General features: G+C 34.8%; 1 protein-coding gene across 1 annotated transcript in view; it reads left to right on the top strand.

Annotated features, from left to right (window-relative positions):
• Positions 1-1,495: 1,495 nt before the first annotated feature.
• LOC104539921 (isoprenoid synthase domain-containing protein-like) overlaps positions 1,496-24,311 on the top strand; it is a gene marked incomplete at its 5' end in the record, with an annotated part of 59,995 nt that continues 37,179 nt past the window's right edge. The window contains 6 exons of the mRNA XM_010183597.1: positions 1,496-1,600; positions 4,861-4,906; positions 14,256-14,353; positions 17,866-17,955; positions 18,643-18,735; positions 22,603-22,731. Coding sequence (XP_010181899.1) covers positions 1,496-1,600; positions 4,861-4,906; positions 14,256-14,353; positions 17,866-17,955; positions 18,643-18,735; positions 22,603-22,731 — 561 coding nt within the window. The remainder of the gene's footprint in view (positions 1,601-4,860; positions 4,907-14,255; positions 14,354-17,865; positions 17,956-18,642; positions 18,736-22,602; positions 22,732-24,311) is intronic.

Raw genomic sequence — 24,311 nt, 5'->3', positions numbered from 1 at the left:
GAACTTGTCCAGGTCAGTAGCAGCCAGTTTGTAGAAAGATTGATAGATAAGTGCAGATAAGTGTTAAGTAGGGCAAAAGGGTTGATTGAAGTTTTGAAGTAGTTTCCACGTGTGAAATGACTGAATAGATGTCGGTCACTTTACCTGTGGAAAGATGTGAGAAGAGATGTGGAGCATTTTGATGGGCTGAGGAGGTGATTTTGCACTCCCTTTTCTGTCAGAACAACAGAGCATGCAATGAAAAGAGTGATGAATCAGATGCTCCCTAGTGCATTTGCTAAAAAAAATACTGCTATTCAAAAAATATTTGGGCAAATTCAGGATTCCAGTAATTCACTGAGGACTGTTAAGGCAGTCACTTCTGGTTCAATGTGTCCTTTATGTACTTCGTAATTAAGGGATTTCCTAGGATGGGATAATAGCTTTTTATGGGGTCAAGGGAGTATTCTGGGAAAGTAAGAAGATATGATTGCCTCGTTCTTATTTACTTATCCTTGACTATCTACTGTCAACCTCTACTAGAGACTGGATACTGGGCTAGCCAGCCTTTTTTTTGAAAGATCCTACCTTAAATTATCCTTCCTTGTTACATGTAATTCATGTTTCTGGATGGACTGGTAGTTTAGCAGTATGAAAACAGACTAGAACTTTCTTATCTTAATCAGGTCAATTCATCTCGAGGTAGTCCTGTCTGATAAGCTCCCAGTTCTGTCTGATAAGCTCCCAGTTCCATCTTTTGTATCTGCCTATGTTTTGGCTTGTGATATTCTGCTCCCTACTCCGTTTTCCATTAACAAGATTCTTATAATCACTGACTATGGGAAACCAAACTGCTTGGGAAGGGTGTGTTGAGAGAAGATTGCCTCTTCTAGATGTCTGAAAAGTGGACAAATTTTTTTGTCTTTATTTTTTTAAAACTATATTTTCTAATAACTTTTTAAATCTTGAAGGCTCATGGAGAAGCATGAAACTTTGCTATTTTGTGTGCAGATAACTGGAGAAAAATATAGAAGGGAAAAATGTAAAGAATACAGAAGTTCTTTACTACCATCCTTTAGACAAGGGATTGAAGAGTCATGCTTTTACGGTTTATTAACTTGTACTCTAGAAGTTTGTCACTAGAAGTTTAATGATTTCTTTTGATGAGGCCTCAACTCCATCAAAATTTTTTTATACATGTAAATTCTCACTGATATAGTTAAGAACATAAAGGTGTAGCAAGATACTTGCAGCATCTAATTAAATCAGTTTGTGGTCATGAAGTGTTTATTTACTTCTGAAACACTTTCCTTGGTAGCTAGAACTTGGCATAAGCTCCTTGGAAAGGTTTTATTTCAGATCCATCCTGAACCTACCAAGCTAATATAGCACGTATTATTCTGGACAGGACTGTTGAGATGTAAGGTTTAATTAATGAAAGAAAATCTGTTATTGCTTAAAAGTATGATTTCTTTAAGACTAATTAAGAGTATGTATTCTTTTTTAATTAATACAGTGTACCGACTATGACCTGGATTATGGAACTGAATGTTTGCATTTGGCTCTGAAATACTGTAAAACAAATGCCAAACTTGTTGAAGGAACAGCTAACCTCTGGAAGGTAAAGGCAATAATAATCTCTATTTTTTAATGTGTCTTTTGAAATTAATAAAATTCACATGTTACCATAAAAATTCAGATGTGTTTTTAATTGTAATAGTTAGGAGTTTCTCTTTCAAATTCCGAATTGTTTTTGGATTATCGTGAGCTTTTTAAGAGCTCATGGTTGTAGACAGGCTTGGGCAGATGTTACCTGAGATAATCAATGAGGATAGTATTTATAAGTATTTGTAAGTAGGAAAACCAATTAGATATTTTAATAACCTGAGAACCTGTAAAACTATAAATCCAAAATCTCTAGAACTTTAAACCCTCTTTCATGGTATTAGCTTTCTCCTGCTATTTCTATTTATTTTCTCTGTTTTCCTGCACTTTTCCTATGAGGACATCACTTTTTATCTGATGTCAAATACCTGGCTAACAGCAGTTTGATTTTTAGAGCAGTTCATTACATTTAGCAGCACTCTAATGTTTAAGACTTCTTTGAACTATCTTTTAAAATTTTTTAAACATCATTTACCTTGTCTGATAATCTACAGGTTCCTAGTGACTGACAAAGCAGATGTGTGTACAGGTGGCAAAGGATGCTCCTTAAAAGTATCCAATTTCCTTGTTTTGGATGGTGGGACATTATTCTTTCTCGGTAGCTGTCTTGTCATGCAATTTCTAAGTGTTTCCTTTTTTTTTTTATTTTATTCATTACCACATTGAAAGATCTGGAAGCAGCTCTCATCACTCCATCTGTCTTTGACAGTAAATTTCCTCCAATGGGACATGATTTCTAATAATATTACAGTAAATCTTACACAGAAAGGTAATTTCCTGAATCTTCAGTGCAAATTTCCTGTGCAGTTTAGCAGCAGAATTTATTTATGCATTAGTAACATCCAGCAACTTCCTTCAGTATCTTTCTGGGGCCATAGTCTTTCTGGAACAGTATATTGTCTGTTTTCCTATTCGGTCTTCTAAGGAAAATATTACGGTATGCGTGTTTGCATTACATCACTTTCTGGATGGCTTCATTGTTCTTGTTGCAAAGCATGGTACTTACATGAAGGGTAACAAGATACACCCATAATGTTAATTCAGCTCTTTATAATGTTTGTTTAGTTCTTTATTTTATGTAGATACTACGGATTCTCAGCAGATGAAATGTAGTCTTTTGACCAAGAATGACAGAATCATTAAGACTGAAGGAAATACTGAGATGTCATCTGGTCCGATGCCTTGCTGAAACTGGGGCCAGGTTAGTTAGATTAGGCTATGCAGGGCTTTGCCCAGTTGAGCTCTGAATATCTTCAGGTATGGAAGTTTCACAGACTCTAGGGAAAAAATTCTAATGCATATACCCCCGATATGGAGGTGATTTGTTTCATATTTGGTCAGCATTTCCTTTTGCTGCCTCTTGCACTGGGAAAAGATGAAAGGCTGACAGATCTGCAAGAAAAGTCCAGTTTACTCATCTCTGTGGCCATTAATTATGACCCTTCCTCACCCTTCATCGTCTGTTCTTTGGGCTGAACAAGCTGAGTTCTCTCACACCACCTTAGCAGTCCTCTGTGGGGATTCCACCTGTTCCTCGTGGTGTTATACTGGTGAGCCTAAAACTAGCAGCGGTGTCAGAGTCATAAAAATGATGAGGTCTTTAAAAAAGTAAATTGTTTCTGCAGCAAATACTCAGATCAGAAGAAGAGAGCTCCTTCCTGCTTATTCTTCTATGTTGTTTTCTTGAAGACTGGGCCCACTTTGTGAAGTAACTTCTTTTTAAAATCAGACTATTTAAAGATACTTTTGCATCTGAAAGAGACTGTGAACGTTAGAGTATGTGAGACCATTTTGACAGAGCTTAGATAGTCTTGTTTCTTGAAAGGTTTTTAGATGATGATCTTTAGGTTTACAAAAAGTTCAGTATAAAAGCCCTCTAGAAACAGGTAATTTGAAAGAAACATTGCAGCAGAATTGGCGCCTCAATGATTCTTTATCCTTAAATTTAAATTCAAGACATTAATTCTTTCCAAGAGTATGTAAACTCAGAAACTTATATTCTATACACTAGATTCATTCTCTGGCTGCTTCTCCTGCAGAACACGCTATGGCAAAAAGAGTTAATTTTTAATTTTAAAATAATATCATTCCTTGGAGATATTTTGAGTAATGAGGAAGGTAATATTATTAATCTCTTTCTGACTACGATACTCAGGTTAATTTATGAGATGGAAAGGAAAGCAGTTAAAAGAATGCGTTTGTTAAAATGAAGTAATCATTTACTTGGAGACTAAAATGCTACTACCTACAATAGTATGTTTCTGCTGTAAGATTTACTGTGCATCACTAAAAATTAGGAATCCTATTCAGTCCTTATCGAAAAGAAAGAAGAAAGCTTTTCAGACTCTAGACGAACTGCAGAAAATCCATTAATATTTTATTTAACATAAAAGGAAATTACAGCAAAAACAAAGACAAGTACTTAGGAGTTATATCAGTTCATGTCACTGCACATTATTGCCAAGACATTGCTAGCAAAGACTGTTAGCGTCTTGGGTAGATACTGTCTTTAGTTTTCTGTTATTTTATTTACAAAGCATAATACTGGGATTGTCAACCACCACGAGGGTACAAAGGCAAATATGAAAGGTGTCTTTTACAAGTACTAAATAAATATTCTGCATCATATTGTCCATCTAACTTGATCAGAATAATGTCTTCAAGAAAATCTTGGTGGTTTTTAATCCTCTGAAGGCTCATACAAAGCCTACTATAGTCTCACTGACTCCCACTGATTAATTGGACTCTCATTAACAGTTAGTCTTGCACTACTGAAAAATCATACCTATAATAGTAAAGGAAATAATAAGGCTTCTTCCTGGCTCTCATCTTACTGAACACAAGTCCTATAAAAATGAACCTATTTCATGATAAAATTATAGAGTAGAAATACAGTTTTTTATGTAAATGGATGTGTGAAAAAAGATGCTATGTCATGTTTTTATGATTCTTCAAAGGGTTAAAAACAGGTTTAGGTTTCAAATGAGTTCTAAGCAGATGTATGTATTTTAAAAAAGGTTTCTCTCGAGTCTCCGCTATTTTCTGCAACTTCCATTCTCACGACTTGCCAGTGATTTTTTTACCAGAATTAAGAAATTGACAATATCATTTGTTTATGGTATTTCAAATGTAAAGAATTGCCTTTGGGGCATTGTTTTATTGGTTTTACATTCTTTCCTGCTGTGTTAAATCTAATGAGGCTTGTCTGTCCTTTAGGTGACCTACAAGCGGGATCTGTATGCAGCTGAATCGATTATTAAGGGTATGTGTTTGTCCTTGTGGCTGTCAGTTTGCATATTCCTCAATCTGATTTAGAATCTTGTGTGTTATAGTTTTAAATGTCTTTAAGAAAAGTTTTATGATGAATAAAATGTGCTTAGGCAAGTTGTTTTGGCTTGTTCACTGGAATACTTATATTATGCATTATTTACCTTTATTTACTTCTCTTAGAATAGAGAACCTTACAAAAAGCTGTGTATATTATAGAGTCAAATACACATTAATTTTGAATGGCTTTATAAGGAATAAACATTTTTTTTCATTTCTGGTTCAATTCTTAATATGTTCCATCTTTTTAATGTAAGTAGTAGACTAAAAATTAAATATTAACTCTTTAGGGCTCTTCACTCTTCTGCATACAGCAACTTGTTACCTAAATTGTTATAGTAATTATATGATATTGAGGTATTCCATTAATTTATAAATACTGATTTTTAACCTTTTCCCATACTGGCAACAGTGGTTTCATAGCAGTTTCACATAAACACTGGATATAGTCTTTAGATTGACTCAATCTAAAAACAGTGTAGAAAGGAAGAACTCTTAAGTACTATGTAATGAGAACACTGATGGTTTTTGTAAACTGGTAGGCACTGATTCAGGGGACTGCTGCTTCACTCCATGTTGAGAACTGAGGAATAAAAGCCCAGAAACTGATGAAGAGAAAGTGAATTCCCTTTGGATTCAAAATATATTTCCAGAGAAAATAGTGTGGTTGCTATTTGAGGAAAACAGAGCAAAACCCATGTCCTGTTAGTGCATGGTGACTGACTGGCTAGTTGTTCACTTTGGTGGCTCATGTGTTGTTACAAGATCCGGTATTGGTTTAGATTCTGGTTTGGGTAAATTAGACCATGCCATGCTCAGCTTTGTCACTGTAGACAAGCTACAAAGCTTAAACAGAGCTCAGATATCACTGTGGTATTCTTCATGCTGATTCTCTAGACCTCCAGAAATGCAATAGGTTTGAAATGGTGAACAAGAAGTTGAACAGGAGCTGGCAATGCACCCTTAAGGCAAAGAAGACCAAAAGCTATGGTAGGCAGAGCATTTCCAGAAGATTGAGGGAGGTGATCCTTCCACTCCGCTCAGCACTGGTGAGGTCCCATTTGGAGTGCTGGGTCCAATTCTGGGTTCTTCTGTGCAGGAGAGACATGGTCATACTGGAGAGAGTCGAGGGGAAAGCCATGACAACAATTAAGGTAGTGGAGCATTTTTCATATGAGGAGATGCTGTGAGAGCTTGGAATGTTATGCCTGGAGAAGAAAAGGCTCAGGGAGATCTTAGCAATGTGTACAAATGCCAGATGGGGTGGAGTGAAGAAGATGGAGCCAGACTCTTCCTCAGTGGTGTTCAGTGAAAAGAGAACAGGCAATGGACACAAACTAAAATCTAGAAAATTCCATTTATATATCTGAAAAGCCTGGAAATTCTTAGGATTCTCAGGTTTTTTATTACAAAGCTGGGAAATTGGAAGGGAGGCTGTTCTTGATTTCCTAGGAAACATTCGTTCAGCTAAGACTGCCAATATGAGCATCTCTTGGCTTATAAATGCCATTTTTAATCAAATTCTACTGAAAATAACATTTCATCTCAGAAGTTACTTAGGTTAATATTTCCACAACAATATTTTTAACTTATTCAAGCTTTGACAATGGCAGTGTGATCTGACTTAAACTGTAAAAATATTTTCAAAATATGCAATAGCTGCACTTTGTCCACTTATTTTTTGATAGCTCTTGGGTATCTACAAACTTTGTGCAAAAAGAATTCTTTCTGCCATTGAGAGTGTTTCAAATATAAAATCTAGTTAAGTTGTTCTGCAGTTGGCCCAGTTTCTTTACCTTGAATGATAGTTCAATGGAAAAAAGGGAAGCTTCCGATCTTTGAGAAGTGCAAAAGTAATTACATGAAAAAATTAAGTTCTTTTTTTTCCAGTCTAAACATAGATCCCATTACACTGGTCATTTTGCTTGTCCTTACTTAACTAACTAGTGATCTGACTTGTCCCATTGACTTAATTTTGGTTATATCAAGTAAATAAGTTTTTGCAGAGTAAGAATGGCAGTTAAATATTTTAAAAACCCCAAGACACAAGCCACTTCTGAGACCCTTTCTGCACTGTCAGCATCCAGTTTATTTCATCTAGCAAGATGCAAATATGTCTATACCTCCATGATAGGAGTTTTCACTGAATTCCTACTTCTAATACAGTGCATGCATAGACTTCTTTTAAGTATTATCTACAATTTTCAGTATTATCTACATAGCAGAGGCTTTCAAAGAAAAATTCCCTCTGATGATAACATTAATAAGGAAATGTAGAAAGCTGATTCAGTTGCTTGGCTGTGCTTTTATAATATTTGTAGATGTTTGCTGTAACAAGAATTGTTGTACTTCTGTCAGTCAAGTTTGCTGAGTCCAGTAATGCCAGCATAAAATTATGTAAATGCCATGAATCAGCTCAGTGAATGTACTGTACTATTTTGATCATATCTTGACAAAAGGTTCAATATTCAACTTGGAAAAAATCTCAGCAAATTCATATGTCTATATTAGCTTGATCTTGTTTTCCTTTTTCCTGTGTATTTTTCATTTTTATTTACCATGTATGTTTTCAATATTTAATGGCAATTTATCAGTCATTGTTGGATCAAGTAGATCCATTTTCATTTCCATTTTCCTTGAGCTTAACTGCAGACTGTACTTCTTTTGTAATACAAAGGCCAATTTACTGAACTGTATCATTTAGTATTACTCAAATACAAGAGTTACTTAGTTCAGAGGACCTTCAGGATGTACTGAAGATATGTAGACTTCAAAGGAAAAGAAAAATCAAAACTAGTGCTGACTTATAGTTTTAAAAAGTTCTTGCTCATCTTCTTGCAGTTTATCTGATCCTTTACTGGATACATTCTTCTGTAATGGGTAAGGAGAAAGCCAGACGGACACCTTATGTAAAATACGTTGCTTTATGTAGCTACAGAAGGAGACAGCACCCTGCTTCCAGCATTGAGCTGTCCAGTTTGCTTATGCCTCCTTCCCCATATATCCCCATAATTACAGAGCAGCTCTTGCGAAGGTGGAGACTGAGTCATATAAAGAAATTATAAACCTGAAACAATACTGCAGCCTTCATGCAAATGCATTTCCATGTTCCTGTGTACATAAGGTCTTTAATAATCTTGTAAGTCATTAAAGAATATTAGTTATAAATTATTAAAAAAAAAAGATCCATTCCAAGCAGCTTTCTCTAAAACTGCTTGAGTAGAAAATGAGGATGCAGATTTTTCAAATGAAAAGAACATTCACTAGGTTTAGCTATTTTTACTTATAACTGGAGCAAAAATGCTGTAAATGACCAGTCATTCTCTTCATAGATATATATTTTACATATGTATGTCATCATGTTATCACATTTTTTGTTTTCACTAAAGCCAATACAATCTTTTCCAGCTGTTGGTTATGACAAAAAGTTTATGTAGCTTGAACTAAAAATGAAGAACTTCATGCTGGTAAATCAGGCTAATCCCTTACTTGATCTTTCTGTATCTAATGTTCTGTTACTGTGGCAGCAGGCAATATATCTGCTTCAGTAACCACAGTAGTCTTTATTATGCCTGGTCTGTATGAAAATCTGTACTTTAAGTTCATTGAAGTTTAGATTTGCTTTTTGCTGCATTGCGTGAATTCAGGGAGGGGAAGCTGTACGTGTTCTTTACTCCTTATGCAAGCAGTTTAATGAGTTCTCCATAGTTAATTAGGGCACTTCATAAGATTTATCTTACATAATTAATTATCTTTAATGGGCTTTTGAATAGACACTATTAGCACTCCATGTCTGCAGTTTAGACTTGTGCCTTATCTGTTCTGTGCCTTTCAAAAGTCATCAAATACCATGGTGTAACATGACTTATTTGTCGTGGACAGTTGAGCCACATAAATGAATATTAGGCAAGCATTTTATTAATGGTTCATGCCACACTTAAAGCATATTTAAGGGGACAATATATTTTTGTTCTATTAAGCCTCATCCTTTTGTACCCCTATGTTGCATCATTCAGTCTTATGGTTAGTTTTACAGAAGAAATCTTAATATCGATGTTCTGCTGTGTTGTGCCTGTGTGAAACCTTCAAGAACAGTCCACCTTCAAAATGGCAACCATCCTGCAAGCCAAGGCATGCTCAGTTAGGCCTTTCCTAGTAGCTGAATAATTGACTGGATCACAGTGTCTGCCTGTCTTGAGAGTTCAGAACCCACTACTCAGTGCTATATGAAGTGCTACTTGTCGTTACCCTTTTGTGCTTTTTCCCAAAACTTAGGTAGTTGTTTGCTGTGTGTAGCTACTCACTGCTGTTTGTGGGCTTTTGTGTTATGGAGACTGACCGAGAAACAACCGCTGCAAGAGAGTGGCATGCAATGTTTCTTCTGATGGTTTCAGTCACAGTCTCTGGAGAGAGGAAGGACATTCTGCTGATTCTGATCGGTGCAGAGATACAAACTTGGTTAGCAGAACTCAATGTTCTAATGTGTTATTCATAGCTCGCACGAAGACACATGTCGTTGTGGATTTTCATATAGTGTTCCCTCTTAGAGCCATCCTCAGGGGTGGGGTTTCTGGATATCTACCTCCTCTTTTTCCATTCCTTCCCTGTTCCTTTTACTTCTTTGGGATGGTGGAGCTTCATATTTATGGCAGAAATACCTGCCTTCCCATGTGGAATTTACTGTCTTTTGCCTTGTTAAAATTGTTTTCTTTTACTTTTGCTTGGCCCTGGCTGCTAGTGTGTCTGTAACCTGGCTGAGCATAGCTGGCAGCAACCTTTCCGACCTATATAGAGAAGAAGGTGCCTACAGCTAATCATAGTATTATAAATAGGAAACTTTCTTTAGTCAGCTATACTACAAATGTAAATTCTACATGTGTAACAAGTCCTAGATTTTTCATAGTAGCACAGCTAGATTTTTAACTGCTGGCCTAATGAGACATAATAACTGACAAATTTCAGCTTGCTAAACTTGACTCAGGTGGAAGTAAGAAAAGCATACATGCATACATTCATTTTTTACTTTAGATATTTATATGTATATATATCATTCATATTCAAGGCAATACAAAGACACACCTCACTGATGTAGACTAATGACTTAAGTATCTTTTGAGACGGTTTTCTTAAAACATGTCTTATTAATTTGCTTACTTCCTCAAGTCTCTTTTACAACTGTATTATGAAAGTCTGAGTCCTAACATTTGTTTTATGAACAGTAGAATTAATTCTTTTCTTTAGTTAAGCAGGTATGAACTTGTAGAGTATGCAGACAAGGTGGCACATGCCTATTTTTAATAGCCTTGAAGTAAGAAAACATTGTCTTACAATAAGGGTGACTCATCTAGAAATGTAGTTAAGATCAGGCTAATACAAAACATCCTAAAAAATTTCCATTAGGACTAGTGCCCTTAGGGTAAGTATCTTTGAACTCTAGTTCCAACATGTAAACTTTAAATGGTGCTTCTCAGTAGAACTTTGTAACTTCGAGTTGGAGTCTCTCCTACTCTATTTTTGTTTCTTAAACGCCCTTCTGCAATAACGTTATCACAAGAGCATGCCCTTGCAGATTGGGTATTTTGTCCTCATATTTGGCTAAATAAGTATGTGCTGATGTAGATGCAATTCTATTTTGCAAGTGCCAAGAAAAATATCGTAATGCCTTCAAACTGGTGATGACTGTTGGGAGGTACATGCTATGTTTTGTGTTATATGAAGGCATGTCTTTTTATTAAAAAAATATTAAAAAATGATGTAAACCTTGGGTATCAAAAGACAGATATCTTACTCGAGGTAGAGTGCATCTTCATGGGCACACTCATTAACCAGTGGCTATTCTCTGCTGTAAGGCAAAGAAATAGACTGGCAGGTGGGGAGGTACTCCTCAGAATAGTAATTGTCAGGTGAGAATAACCCTCTGCCTTGCCTTCTACCACAAAATATTCCTCTCTTTCTTGTGCGCTAATATTGGTGGGGGCAGTGTCAAATTTGGCTTTTGGATTTTGTGGCTACAGGAAATGTGGAATGAATAAACAGAAAATTGGTAGATATTTTTGGTTACGTATGTTATGCGAATAACAGTTTCAGCTCATTCTGTTGAGCATGAATGAACTAAATGCTGGGCAGTACTTGTTTCGTTTTTCTTGTGTGTACAGCAGTAGAAACATAGCTGTTATGAGATACTAAAAATGCTAGGGAGAACCATACTGAATTTGCAGAGCAGTCAAGCCATTGCTGTGTAGGAGGTGAAAACAGAATTCCGATAATTTACTATTTTGAATTCGCTGCAAAATACAAAATATTTTGATGGATAGGGTGTGCTTCCAAAATAGTAGGAATGGAAATGACAGACCAAGAATGGCATGATATGAACATATGTTTACAAAAAATAAACGTGTATATACACATATATGTGCAATTAAGAGAAAAAAATGTACATCTCTAGGGTAAAGCCTATTTGCCATTGAGATGCATTTTTATTCTTACGGTATTAATTCCCTAGGATATGATATTTATGATCTTTATTCAAACGAAGTATTATTTTAATTGCTGCTTGTTTGTGGCATGCTTTTCAGGGTAAACTTTTAAGCCAGTCGTTAGAATACACTTAACACATTATCTAACTCAGGTAGTTCCATAAACATGCACGCATTTTAATTTATAATTTTGAGTGAGATCCTAGGATAAAGACTAAAAAGATCCACCTAAGAGCACTGAGAGAGTTGGTGGAAGAGCTTGCCAAGCCACTCTCCATCATTTATCAGCAGTTCTGGTTAACTGGGGCGGTCCCAGATGTCTGGAGGTTTGCCAGTGTGAAGCCTATTTAGAAGAAGGGCCAGAAGGAGGGCCTGGTGATCTACAGGCCTGTCAGTCTGACCTTGGTACTTCTTGGGGAAGACTATGGAGTGGTTCATCTTGAGTGCACTCACACAGCAGCCATGTGGTATGGGATGTACCTTTGGCCAGCTGGGGTCAGCTGTCCCAGCTGTGTCCCCTCCCAGCTTCTTGTGCATCCGCAGCCTCCTCACTGGTGGGGTAGTGTGAAGAGCAGAAAAGGCCTTGACTCTGTGTAAGCACTGCTCAGCAGTAACTGAAACATCCTGTGTTATCAATGCTGTTTTCAGCACAATTTTTTGAACTTTATCAATAGACTTTTCCCCTCTAACATTGCATTCCTCCTTCAGATTAAAAAAAACCCACGTTTTTTCACACTTCATTCAGCCTTGCTTTTTTCTTTAGTAAATTCAACCTGCAAATCTTAGTCGCCTTTTTTGCAGTCTTCTGTCCTTTCTAATTTACATTACAGAAAGTTGGAGGTTTAAGGGGTCTGGGGTCAGGAGTAAGATGGGCTTTGACAGTTGCAGTCTTTGAGCAGCCTTTTGTGAGGTTACTTTTGACACTTGTTGGTGATAACTGACTTCTTTTTAAAAAGAGCTGTCTGAGCGTAAGTTATGGTGCCTTTTTGAATTCCACAGCCTTCTTCCACATGTGGATTTTTGTAATAGCTCCAGTCTGTCCTCCTTCATTAAATTACTGAGCTCCATAGAATCCAAGTTCTTGAAATCTGATATGCCAGTCTGGTTTATTATGTACATCTATCTTGTATCTGCAGCGTATCAGCAGTCTGTGTGCAGTACTAAATTCAAGTGGCTCTTGCTGTCTTGATTTCAATCTACCTACCAGTTTCTTTCTGCTGATAAGAAATTAATTCAATATGGTTTCTCATTGACCTATTTTTTAGATTGTAAAGTTACTCTCTATTAAGTAGAAGCCAACTTTGATGCATGTTTAGTATATTTTCTTGCCCAGTGAATCTATGGGAAGATAATTTCTCCCACAGTTGTGGTATCCTGTGATTTCCAGTCCTGTGAGAACTGGCCATGCATTTTTTTAATTCTCGCTTTCATCTGGTTGTGATGGTTTATAAGCAGATGTTTATTGTTCTCTCTTTCTTCCTCCCTCCCCATTCTTGCTAACTTAATACGAAGCCAGTTGCTACCACTGTTTTTGTTGCCACTTTATAAATATTGGACATAATAAATGCCCATGATTCATAAAATCATTGGAAGTCTCTTTTGGGATCCTCAGTGGTTAATTCATTTTTTCCTACTCACAAGAAAATTGTGTTTAAAAATCACAAGTCACTTTCCAATAATTTTAACTCTGCAGCAGCTTTAAAATTAATTTTCAGATCTGTATGTCTATTTTTGTAAAGTTGTCTTCAAGTTTATAATAAAAAGTGAGATGTTTACTTAAGTAAACATCATCATCTGATTGAACTTATTGTGTGGTATGTAATTATGAAAAAAAACACTTTCCACATGCAACAAATATCTATTTCTATATTCAGACTTGTTTGAAGAGCAGTTCGGCCATATTTTTATAGTCTCTTTTATGTCTTTCACTGCTAATTTATTTCATGGTAGTGGTTGGTATATTTCTGTCCCTGAAGTCTCATTGAAGTCTGCTTTAAATATAATTAGACTTTAGATTAGTTTTATTTGTTTGCCTAAAGAAAGGAAAATGCTTACTGAATCTTGAAACTGTAGTCAATAACAAGAGCAAATACTAATTTTCTGAAATATTTGCTTTCTGGAGCAGATGAGGCAATAACTTGAAACTATTGTTCTTGGTATCAACAAAATACTACTTTTTTCCCTCACCAGTAAAAGATCTAAGATGTTCCCTATGCCAAGATCTTTGTCACTGACTGCAACTTTTTTGATATTGAGGTGAGCAGTTATACCTGCTGTCTCCCCAAAGAGTATGTTCAATACTTTTTGTTTTTTTAATACTATGTAGTATATATTGTTGGGAAGAGGATTCATGCTATCTGATGTCTTCTGCTTTTTTTTTTTGTTTCGCTTTTCTCAACATTCCTGACACTGCGTTTAGTGATCTGTTGAAGTGACAAGTGGCATGAAGATTTCAATAAGTTCTTTTCTTGGTTGTCATCTAGTGTCAGTAATATGTACCTGAACAAATACTTTTTCATAGAAGTCCCTTATTTAAATGGGCTTTGGGTACAGGCCTTACGTGATATTTTTGTGTTGTACAAGATCATATAAAATATAATATTTTATATTTGAGAGCTATGCTATATAAATTATCTAGTTATGTTAACTGTGCCTTGAAATAAGTAATCTTAAATTTAAATTTACAGCTGTTGAAAAGGTTCTGTCAAGAGACAGCAGTATTTTAATTGAAGGTAATGTTTAGCAGGTTAGTAATTTTGATTGATTCATCTTTGCATGAAATGTTAAGGTTTTTTTTCTTTATCACAGACAACCTATCACAACAAGTTTGTGTTATTACTGATGTGAAGGAAGCTGTTGCACAAGTAGGTTTTCTCCTTCATGAATCTCTGAAAAACCAAATAAAAGTAAGTACACCTCTGTGGCTGTAAAATGTACAAGTAATTTAATGTTTTTGCTTGTGACAACTTGTAAGAAATTATCTAAATAATGTGAATACAGAAACTGAGACTTTCTGTGTCACTGCAGTATTTATTACAGGGGATTTACTCCAGGAGTAGAAGTTACTAAGAAAGAAGCATCTTCTGCCCCATTATGCTGTGGAGAAGGATTTTACAGATCCTCTTAAAATGTATATATTAGATTAGAGGAGGAATTGGATCCAGACAACAGAGAGGCCATTTTCTTTAGATTTTATTAATTTAGTGATCCCAAACTGTTACAAATATGTTACAGAATAAATGCTTTTGTTACTTTGAAGTAACATTCAAGAGCTGTGAATGCAAAATCAAATTAATCAACCTTTTTGCAGAGAGATATGAGTACATTTCACTCCTAGTGAATGCTTGTTGAAGCTTTTGGTGGATATTGTAGGATATTGATGAAATTTTCTACTGGCATTTAACTATCATTTCCTTTTTCATTATTCCTACTAATAGAGCTATCATACATTTTCATTTTCCCAAGGTGATTAACATTTGGTAATTGCTTAAACCTTGACTGATCTTGGGGTGATTCATAATTATGTCTTATGTGATGATGTCTCATCTTCCAGTTACACAAAGATGGGGAGCACTGTACAAAAATATAGGTTTCCTGATCTGCATAATGTTACTTCTGTAATGGTTTTTTTCATGTCTATTGATCTTCTACATTGTGTGCTTAGTTAGTAGTAGGACGTTCTTCTGTAACAAACTGTATGGCTATTTTATATCTAGAAATGTCATTTGACATTGTACTCACAGTTTTTGTTTAGGAAGAATTGTATTTAGTATGGAAAATCATGCTTTATAGCTATTAAATATCTGCATTTAAAACATTAGAAGAGTTGAATAGGATTTTTTCTTGTCTGAATAGCTGTATTATGGAGCAGAAGTATGTTTCCATTTCACTAATACCAGCTACCTTGCTATTTTTCCTTTTTTTCCCTCCATTTAAATTATTCTGCAATTACTGGGAAGACATCACTTAGCCATATTAGAAAAAAAGTACTTTTTCAAGTGTTGAATTGTCTATAAATATATATGTTTGCATGTAATCAAACACTGTTTGACTCTATACAACGTGATAATTATTTTAAGCACATTAAATGTACCACGCTGAAAGCTGGGCCTTTTCAAAGCGGTAACTGGAGGGTAATTGATCTAAATAAGACACTAATTGGAAAGCATTCACTGGAGTATATATTATCTGAAATTTAAATGAACTGTGGTCAATATTTTAACATTTTAGTTAGTTTTGACACTCTAGTCCTTAGTAGCAGCCATATTTACTTCTAAGATATTTGTTAACTTCTGGATGCATCCTTAAACAATCCTTAAAGACGAATTAAAAAGAAATTTTGTTAGAGGGATTTCTGAGAGAGACTCCAATCATATGATAATGCCAATAACAGGGGGAAAAAAACCTAAAAATTGAACTGATGAGATAAAAAAAACCTTTTCTAAAAAAAAAAAATAAGGCAGCAGTTACTGTTTGCAAAGTACTTTAGTAGTAAATATTTTACTCTGTATAAACAATAAATCAGTGTTTTGCAGAAGATATCTTACTGTGAAAGACACAAGTTGAGTCTTTCCTTAAATTTGTTATTTAGCCCTTTCTTTTGAAGAAAGCAAACTTAAATGAGGGCTGAAGGTGTTTTCTTCTTTGGCTGGAAATTATGCTCTTCTACTTATTCAGTGACCAGGTGCTCCTGTCATATGAAGTGTAATCAACTGCATGAAGTTGTGTGTTGTTTTTGGGACTGGATAAATATCCACCAGCAGTATATAAAAATATTTTGTTGTTTTCAATTAGGAAATGAACTAGTGTTTCACTAGTAGAAATTCACTAATTTCTTAATCACTGCATTGTTCATCTGCTGGATTGGTATTAATTGTGATTTTAAGTTCTTATATAATGTAACTGACTCCTACAGATTCCCAATATCCTGGTATTATTGTTTGATTTTGTGAAATTGGATGTTGAATAAAGTTGAAACTTCAGCACAGGGCATCCAGTAAAGTAGGGAAACATTAAAGAAGACCTATTTATTAAGTGCTCAGGAATACTTAAGCATCATGAATTGTAATATTGCAAGAAAAAAAAAAAGAAGTAGGGCTCCTTCCCTTGAGTCGTGTTCCATTTGCCTGCTGAAAAGACTCTGGCATGCAATGTGCTCCTGTTCATCTAAGTATGTGCAAAGTTATGAAGGTGCTGAGAATTTCTGTTTTACTTCTGCAGAAGTGCAAGCTAAAAGAGCCCTGGAGTATTGCATTCTGTGCAATACATCTGTGATTTATTTTTAATCTCTTTAAAATATTAAATGTCAACTATATGGGGCTCCACTATCAAAGTTTCAGCCCAAAATGGTTTTTAAATCTTCAATGCATAAATATCAACTTTGGGTTTTCAAATCACCTTCCTTTGCAAACAAGTTAGCTCCGCAAATATTAAAAAATAAACAAATACAGCTTTAGATAATGGCACAAAGCCTTCTAAAATGTTGTATTTGGTACTTCTGTTGGATTGTGGATTAAGTGACATTTTGAGAGAACACAGCGGTGTATTGCGTCTGTTGTTTGCTGCTATATATAATATGTCTTCTGGGCAGAAATAAAGCTTATTTGAGCGGTGGAACAGTGAGGTTTGCTGGTTTCATAGTAGCAAAATGAAGATTTTTTTGCCGTGTTTACAACTCTCTTTTTATTGGCTTCCAAGTGCTACCTTCTCTTAGGAACACATTCCCCTTCTGCTGCCTGGTTTGCTGTTTTACTTAAGGCAATCCTGAAACGGATAATGTAGTAGAATCTAATTTTAATTTTAATGTTAATTAGTATAAGATCATTTCTTAGCTGCTGTTATAATTAAAGACTGCAAAATAAGTATGTTTGTGATTAGGGTAATGTTTTAAAGTATTCATTGAGGAAATACTTTTCAGGAGAAATTCTAAATGAGTCTTGTCATAAATCTTAGAATACCCGTGCTCCTGGGTCTTCATGTGTACTTCATTTATTTTGTTAGTTGCATGAAGACAACGTATACATGTATTTGAACATTATAGAGATTTGCTCAGAATTAGAGATCTAAAATCATTAGATCATTTTGATCCTATGAACAGTGTTTTCATCTCTGGAAACAGTTGAATATCCTAACCCAGGCAGTATCGCTAGTGTCTGGTACTTCCAGGGTTGGTTTTGGAAGGGCTCCCTCTAGCAGTGCGCTTCAGCAAAACCTTGCACAAATCTGCAGGACGTTGGACTGCTTCACTGTTGAGTTACCTAAAAATTTGAACAGTTTTTAATTCTCATAGTAGAAATAATAATTTCCAGTTTTAATTCAAATGATTTAAAAAACTCTGCCATGATGATGGAAGCTTTAGCAAACTGTTAAGGCTGAATTCAAATTTTTTACATAGTAATATTTTTCTTTTTCTCATCAGGTTGAAGCTATATCAGTATCTCGAAGTGAAACTGATAGCCAGCTACAAAACATCTTTTCAGGACAGTGCTACAATTTTGTTTGCATAAATGTAAGTAGTAAGAATGTATGTTTTTAGTTTTGCACTTAAACTTATCAGTAATGGTCAATAATAATTCCATATTTGAATAAAAAGTTGTTTGTTAATCATGTCATCTTGGTGTATCTGTTCTGATGTCTGGTGTTTCTGATGTGCATCAAATTAGACTGTTGAGGTACCAGTCCTTCTTTCTCTCCTGCACTTCCATCACTATGTTGTTAAACCAGCCATGAATTCTTGAACAAGAAGGATGCGACTGGAAGTAGTTTAAATTTTCCTTTCATCGATACTGTATTGAAGTGTCTCAAGAAGAGGTTTGTCATATGCGTAGTTATCTAACTGCATCACTACCATGGTCTAAATTAGTGTTTCCTATTTTGGGGACACACGTGCAATGCAGTTTGTATTTGGGTCCCTGTATGCAAACAGGAAGGTTTTAGATGAACCTTTTAGATGAACCTCTTTCTTAAGGGTAATATTATTAATCTCATTTTTTTTCAAACAACTGTAACTGTACCAGACCAAAGCACTACAAATATATTAAACCATTACAAATATATTAAAACCAGCCAACCAAAAATCCCCCAAACCAAAAAAGTAGTATATCTTTTTTTTGGTAAATAACAGATCTTCAGATTCCATTTTTATGAAATAATTGTTTGATGTTTTCACTAATTCTAAACATTTATTTTCATTTAGGATAAAAAGTATGCCATTCAAGAAACCCAGAAACTAGTGGATATGTTGGAAAAATCAAATATTCCTCTTTTATATCCAGTTGTCCTTATTTCAGTAAGTAACTCTTGTAAGTTACTGTAGAAAGCATCCAATTAAATATTTTTAAATGTTGGACTAGTTTTAAAATATTTCAAGAGATGCTGCTGGCTCTGAATAAAGTTGTAAATTTGAACTGTGAATTGGACTGTAAAGAGCATTATTTGCACCTCAGCAAATGTGCTGCATGTTGTTGGGAAATAAACCAACAGCAGCAAATGACAAGTTATAAGTGACGGCTTAATAGGTAGAGATGAGAAGTATTGGGTGGAATGAGTGTCATTAGTGTCATATGTCACCAAGGAGTGTGCCTCTGGTCTATATTTATTATACTCTTCAGCGGTGACACAAGATAATATGTTATGATGTTAAAATATAATTCCTTGTATGAAGCTCTTGAAAAAAGAATAAATGATTATTCGACATGGGGCCTGAATAGTTTCTGAAGTGCATAATCTAGTGATCTGGAGGTAAAACTAAACATTTGCTTTTCAATTTTAGGCCTAATCTGGAATTTAAGTAATGAAATTTCATTACTGAACTAACAAATTCATCAGGGATCATGAAGATCAATTACTTTTACAAATGAAAAAAGTTACATCCTTACCTATTTTATACTGTTGTTTTGGAGTAAGCTACTGTGATTCTGTCAATATCAATATTTAGCACTTTATTTCTAGATGGTCTTTTTTTCTTGATCATATTTCTGAGGAAGTTTAGAGTAGAGCTTTAATTTTACTAAATTTTCAAAGAGACATTAGTTCTGCCTTTGATAATCAGAGTAATAATGCACCTCCAATCCTGTTGCCCATTTCCAAGGCTACTGAAAGTGCAGAATGATCTCTGGGTTGAGAATGTTTTCCTTAGCTCTTTATCAAGAATATAAATAAACCATTTCTGTGTTAGGTTTTGAGGGTGTGCAGATAAAGTTATAATAATAATTTAATTTAATTTAATAATAATCCACTAGGTAGTACTACAGTGTTAAAAGCATGCTTGTTTTGTGCCCAATTCATAGGAAATCGCAACCCTGGTCTTTGAATTAAGTGCTTTCTTAGTGTGACACATGGAGTGTGAGAGATTTGTTTTAATAATTGTTATCATGGACTTAATTTTTCATGAGAAATAGGTACGAATGCAAATAATGCTTACACAGGCTCACCATGAAGCTTAGGGTTTTCCCCTAAGATACTAGATGTTGAAGTCATTGTAGAATCCAGCACCATTTTAAATGAAAGTGTGCTTCCTTCAGCAGCCTGCAGCCTGTACGTATTATTTAGGTTGATGCCTTTTAAAACAGCCTCAGGAGAAAAGGATACATTTAATCTCTTTACTGGACTCCAGATCCATCAGTTGTTTGTGACAGCTACTTGAAATTTCCCAAAACTATACAGTGGGAGAAAATTCTTTAAGTGGAAGCAGTTGTTAACATTTAAAACACGGACACACGTAAATTTGTTAGAAGTATCTTAAAAAAATGAAGTACCCTAACTATAAAAAGGCATTTTGTGCTACACATTCCAATTTTATGGAGCTACCACACTTTCAGAAATACAAGGAGGAAAAAATAGGAGGACTGGAAAGTATGTTTTAAATTACTAAAGAATTAGCTAAACAAATAATTGTCTCATATTAATCACTAGGAACTATTTGAGTCCTTTAAACTTCCGATCTCTAAAACTCATTACAGATGGTATGGCTGGGGGACAGAATCTTCCTTCAGCAGTCTTTAATTAAACTCAGTTTTGGGTGTCCTTTTCTCTCAGGTTTATGAGTGGGATTCTCTTCAACTTTAGTCTTTGCTGTGTACTTCATTTAACAGAAAACCTGAATGCATTGTTAATGAAAGGTCCTGTTAGACACTTTCTTTTGATGTAAGAGGGCACATTAATATTTCTCAGGCAAATATGACTCAGAATTTTAAGCAATATGATGACATTTAAATGACTTAAGTTTTAGGTACTAGAAACATTCTTTTCTACTTTGAAAGTAAAACTGTTCCCGGTAGTGAAGAATTGAAAGGATAAATGAGGAGGGCAGCTGAATGCTTCCATTCTAACCTCATAATCAGCAATGGTCTAATTTAGACTTCTGTGTAACTGCAAGTTCTTCTCTGTCCTTCGAGTTTAGGGCACATGTAACTTTTTCAGAACAAACTGATAATTAAGAGAATCAGTTTTAATTTTCCTTACAATGTTGAGCTGCATCAGCTGTAAAAATGACAGGTGTTATTGTGCCAGATTGTCTATTTAACCAATGTGGGGAGAATTATCCCAGTTAAAGGATGAGCTTACACTGGACATGACGGCTTCTGTCCATGTTCCCTCCTAAAATTGCCACAGATTGCAAAGTCTGTCCTTCTCCTGGTGCCTGACCTGAGTGTTTAGTGGCATTTGTAAGCTGAAGCAGCAACTGCTCTGCTTTATAGCAGAAAAGGGAAGATTTATGCAACAGGAGAAATAGGAAACATAGAGGTAAACTTTGTACATCATTCAATGTCTGCATTGAACCAGTATCCTCTCCAACTCTTCTATAACCAGATGAATTTCATTCTTAAACTGAGATTTCTTTTTTGAGTATTATGTTTTCATGTTTGTAGATGCAAGTATCTAACTGAATAGGTGTGATTTTTTATTTTGTAATTATTTGGGGTTATTAAGAAAGGAATGCTAGTATTTTGACTCTGTAGTTGTACTGTTTGCATTGTAGTACAAAAGTAAGTTTGAGGCAAATCCCTTTTTAATGCTGTGAAACAGGATAGTGGTAAATAGGTGCTAGGTTATGCTCTCTCAGAATAACAGATTTTTAATATTTCTTGTAAATAAGGAGTCCTTAGCCTTGTTATGGGTTAAAAATAGCTAATGAGTGTTTGAAAATTAATCTTTGTCTGAAGACAATATCTTTGCTCCTTGTGCACTTAAAAGGGTAAAGAGCTTTTTATAGTGTTGTAAGGAAAAATGAGCAAAATCCTATTATTTGTCAGGATAAATTCAGCATAAGGAACAAAGGGAACTTGAAATAATTTTCCCAAGCAAAGATCTCTAAGGTTACCTCTATACTCTTGCCTCTCTGTGTTGCAGATAACTTTTTTATAGATGCAGTCATTCAGCCAGAAAAATATTATCTGTTTCTTTTAAGGGAAAAGGTACTTCTGCTGTGCTTAAACTTTATAAGTATAAAATATCGTCCTTAATTTTGATTTCTGCAGTTAATAGAAACTTTGTGAAGTAAACTGATTGAACTATGGGAACACATAAACCTTGAGAAAGGCTTCAGTGGTCCCTGAGCTTGTTGATATCTCCCTGGAGATTCCAGCACAAGTCTTGTAATGTCTACCATGTTTGCACAGCATCCCTGCTCATAACAAGAGCTCAGGGTAGTCATGTCCCTACCTTCTTTTGAAGTAGTTCTTGACATTAATTCAATTTAGGTGACTAATATGCTACACTGAAAAGATAGTAAATTCAAATTAAATCTTTGAAGAATGCAGTTCCATTTTGAAAACCTTTAAGATGCATAAGAAAAACATTTGCATTTCTCTGGTGTTCTGATAGTAAAAATATCTGTGAAAGTTAGATTAGAGCTTAAAAAAAGAATGTTGTTTGTTAAGTGATTTAATTAAAATATTTTTAATATGCAGTTAGAACATAGTGTTCTGATGTGTTCTGGCATATTGGTTTCACAGTGCTTTGAACAGAAATAATTTTCATGTCACTAAATAAGTGGTGGAATTCAGTAGTAATAGAGGCTAACTAAGAAAAACGTTTGTTAGCCTGTGCTTTTGTGTGTGCTTAACACCTAAGCATGAGATATTAAAAACTGGTAGTCTAAAATAGCACACTTTGAAAAAGTGAATTCTTTCCCTCCATATTTGTTCCTTTGCAGGTGCACTTGGATATTTCTGAAAATATTTCTTTCAGTATTGGGATGGAAGAGCTTACTAGGATTCAGAAATTTGCAAGGGAAGTGAAAAAGAAAAACATTTTGGTATATGGTCTCCTTATCCAATATAAGGTATGTAATTCACTTTCTATGAGCAAATTGTCTACTTTTGTGATTTATATGATTAATGATAGAATCTTCATTTAAAACAAAATCAAAGGCAAATAAATATGACATGAAAAAGATTTGCTGCAACGATTCTCGCCTATCATAGTTCATAATTCAGAAGAGCCTGCAGTTATAGACAAAACGTAAGCAATTTGATTAGAGAGGAATAAATCTTAAACATAAAAAAAAGTCAGCACTCTTTTCCTTTATGCTTTTCTCCTTTGAGTCTTGCTTTTTGTAGCATTAAAAAAGTAAAAAATAGTAAATGTACATTTGATCAGTAGTTCCGCAGAATTTTACATTCCCCACCAAAAGTGTTTGGTATTCAGGTGACAGAAAGGGCATGGCATATTGGTGGTGAAATAACCAGTGTCCATGTCCGCAATAGCAGCATGTTGCCTCAGCTGGAGGCAAAAAGTGTTAGCACTCCAACATCCTTTGTACTCACAAAAGCTATTTAAAAGAAACCGTTTTTGCCTGGGAAACACTTTCTGCCAACCAGAAAAATGCCTTGTCTCTGGTGCAGATATAGCTTTTGCAGCTTTTTAACTTGCTTAGTCAACAGTGAGTGAAGAAGTAAGTTAGATGTTCAATGGAAATTTTAATAAGGAGGAATAAGTGTAATCTGAACAAAATTTTTTTTAGGTTGTTAGGTGTTTCGGTTTATATATAATTGATTAAACATGGCTACAGTTACATGTCTATTTTCCCTCCAAATTCTTTGGCTTTATGAAGAGCTGTGATTATGCTTTTACAGACTCCTGGTGCCAATGGAATATGAATAATATTATTATTTTATTATATTATTATTATAGTTTGCTGTTTGTACAACAACTCTTTTCAGTCATCTTTCTGGTACTATCAAATCCCATTTTTCATGGGGTGGATTTTGGCTTCTTTGGGTAAAAATAATTTGAAACAGGTCTAAGAAGCACCTTATCATGTTAATAAGTAACACTGCAAATACTGCTTTAGTGTAAGTACAGTTTTTTCCCTTTTAAAGTTCATTGAGTGTATATATGATTTTATATGCAAATGGATCAAATATACATATGTGGGTAGCAACACTTAGTAAAGCTGACTGGAAAAAAAAATCTTCATTGGATTTTTGTGGACATGGCACCCAAACATTTTATCAGGAGGAGGAATGTATAAGAACAATACAAGGTCTGAATGGAAATTCTTCACCCTTGGTGGTAAGAGAATTGCAGCAGAATGCTGCCTCCATTTTTTGAAAATAAAAAGCTAAAATGATTATGTAAGATCACTGCAGGCAGAGACATCATTTATTAGCATAGAAATAGAAAAAATATTATATAAAGTAAAGCAGTTTGCAAAGTAAGCAAATTACTTCTATATCTTGTTTTAAAAAGGATTTAAAACATGTCCTGCTCACAGAAATAGGGATATAATCCCAACTTCCTGCTTGTCAGTGTTTTGATAGATGACTAACAAATAGGTTATACAGATCATGTGTATATATGTGATATATGTATCAAGTCCTTTTGGCTGCAGATCTACAAAGAACGCAATTGTTTCTAGGT

The sequence above is a fragment of the Mesitornis unicolor genome, unplaced genomic scaffold (assembly GCF_000695765.1).
Source record: "Mesitornis unicolor isolate BGI_N332 unplaced genomic scaffold, ASM69576v1 scaffold5834, whole genome shotgun sequence".
In the NCBI taxonomy this organism is placed as follows: domain Eukaryota; kingdom Metazoa; phylum Chordata; class Aves; order Mesitornithiformes; family Mesitornithidae; genus Mesitornis; species Mesitornis unicolor.
Note: the sequence above shows the minus strand (reverse complement) of the source record. Positions and strands in the feature narration are given on the sequence as shown.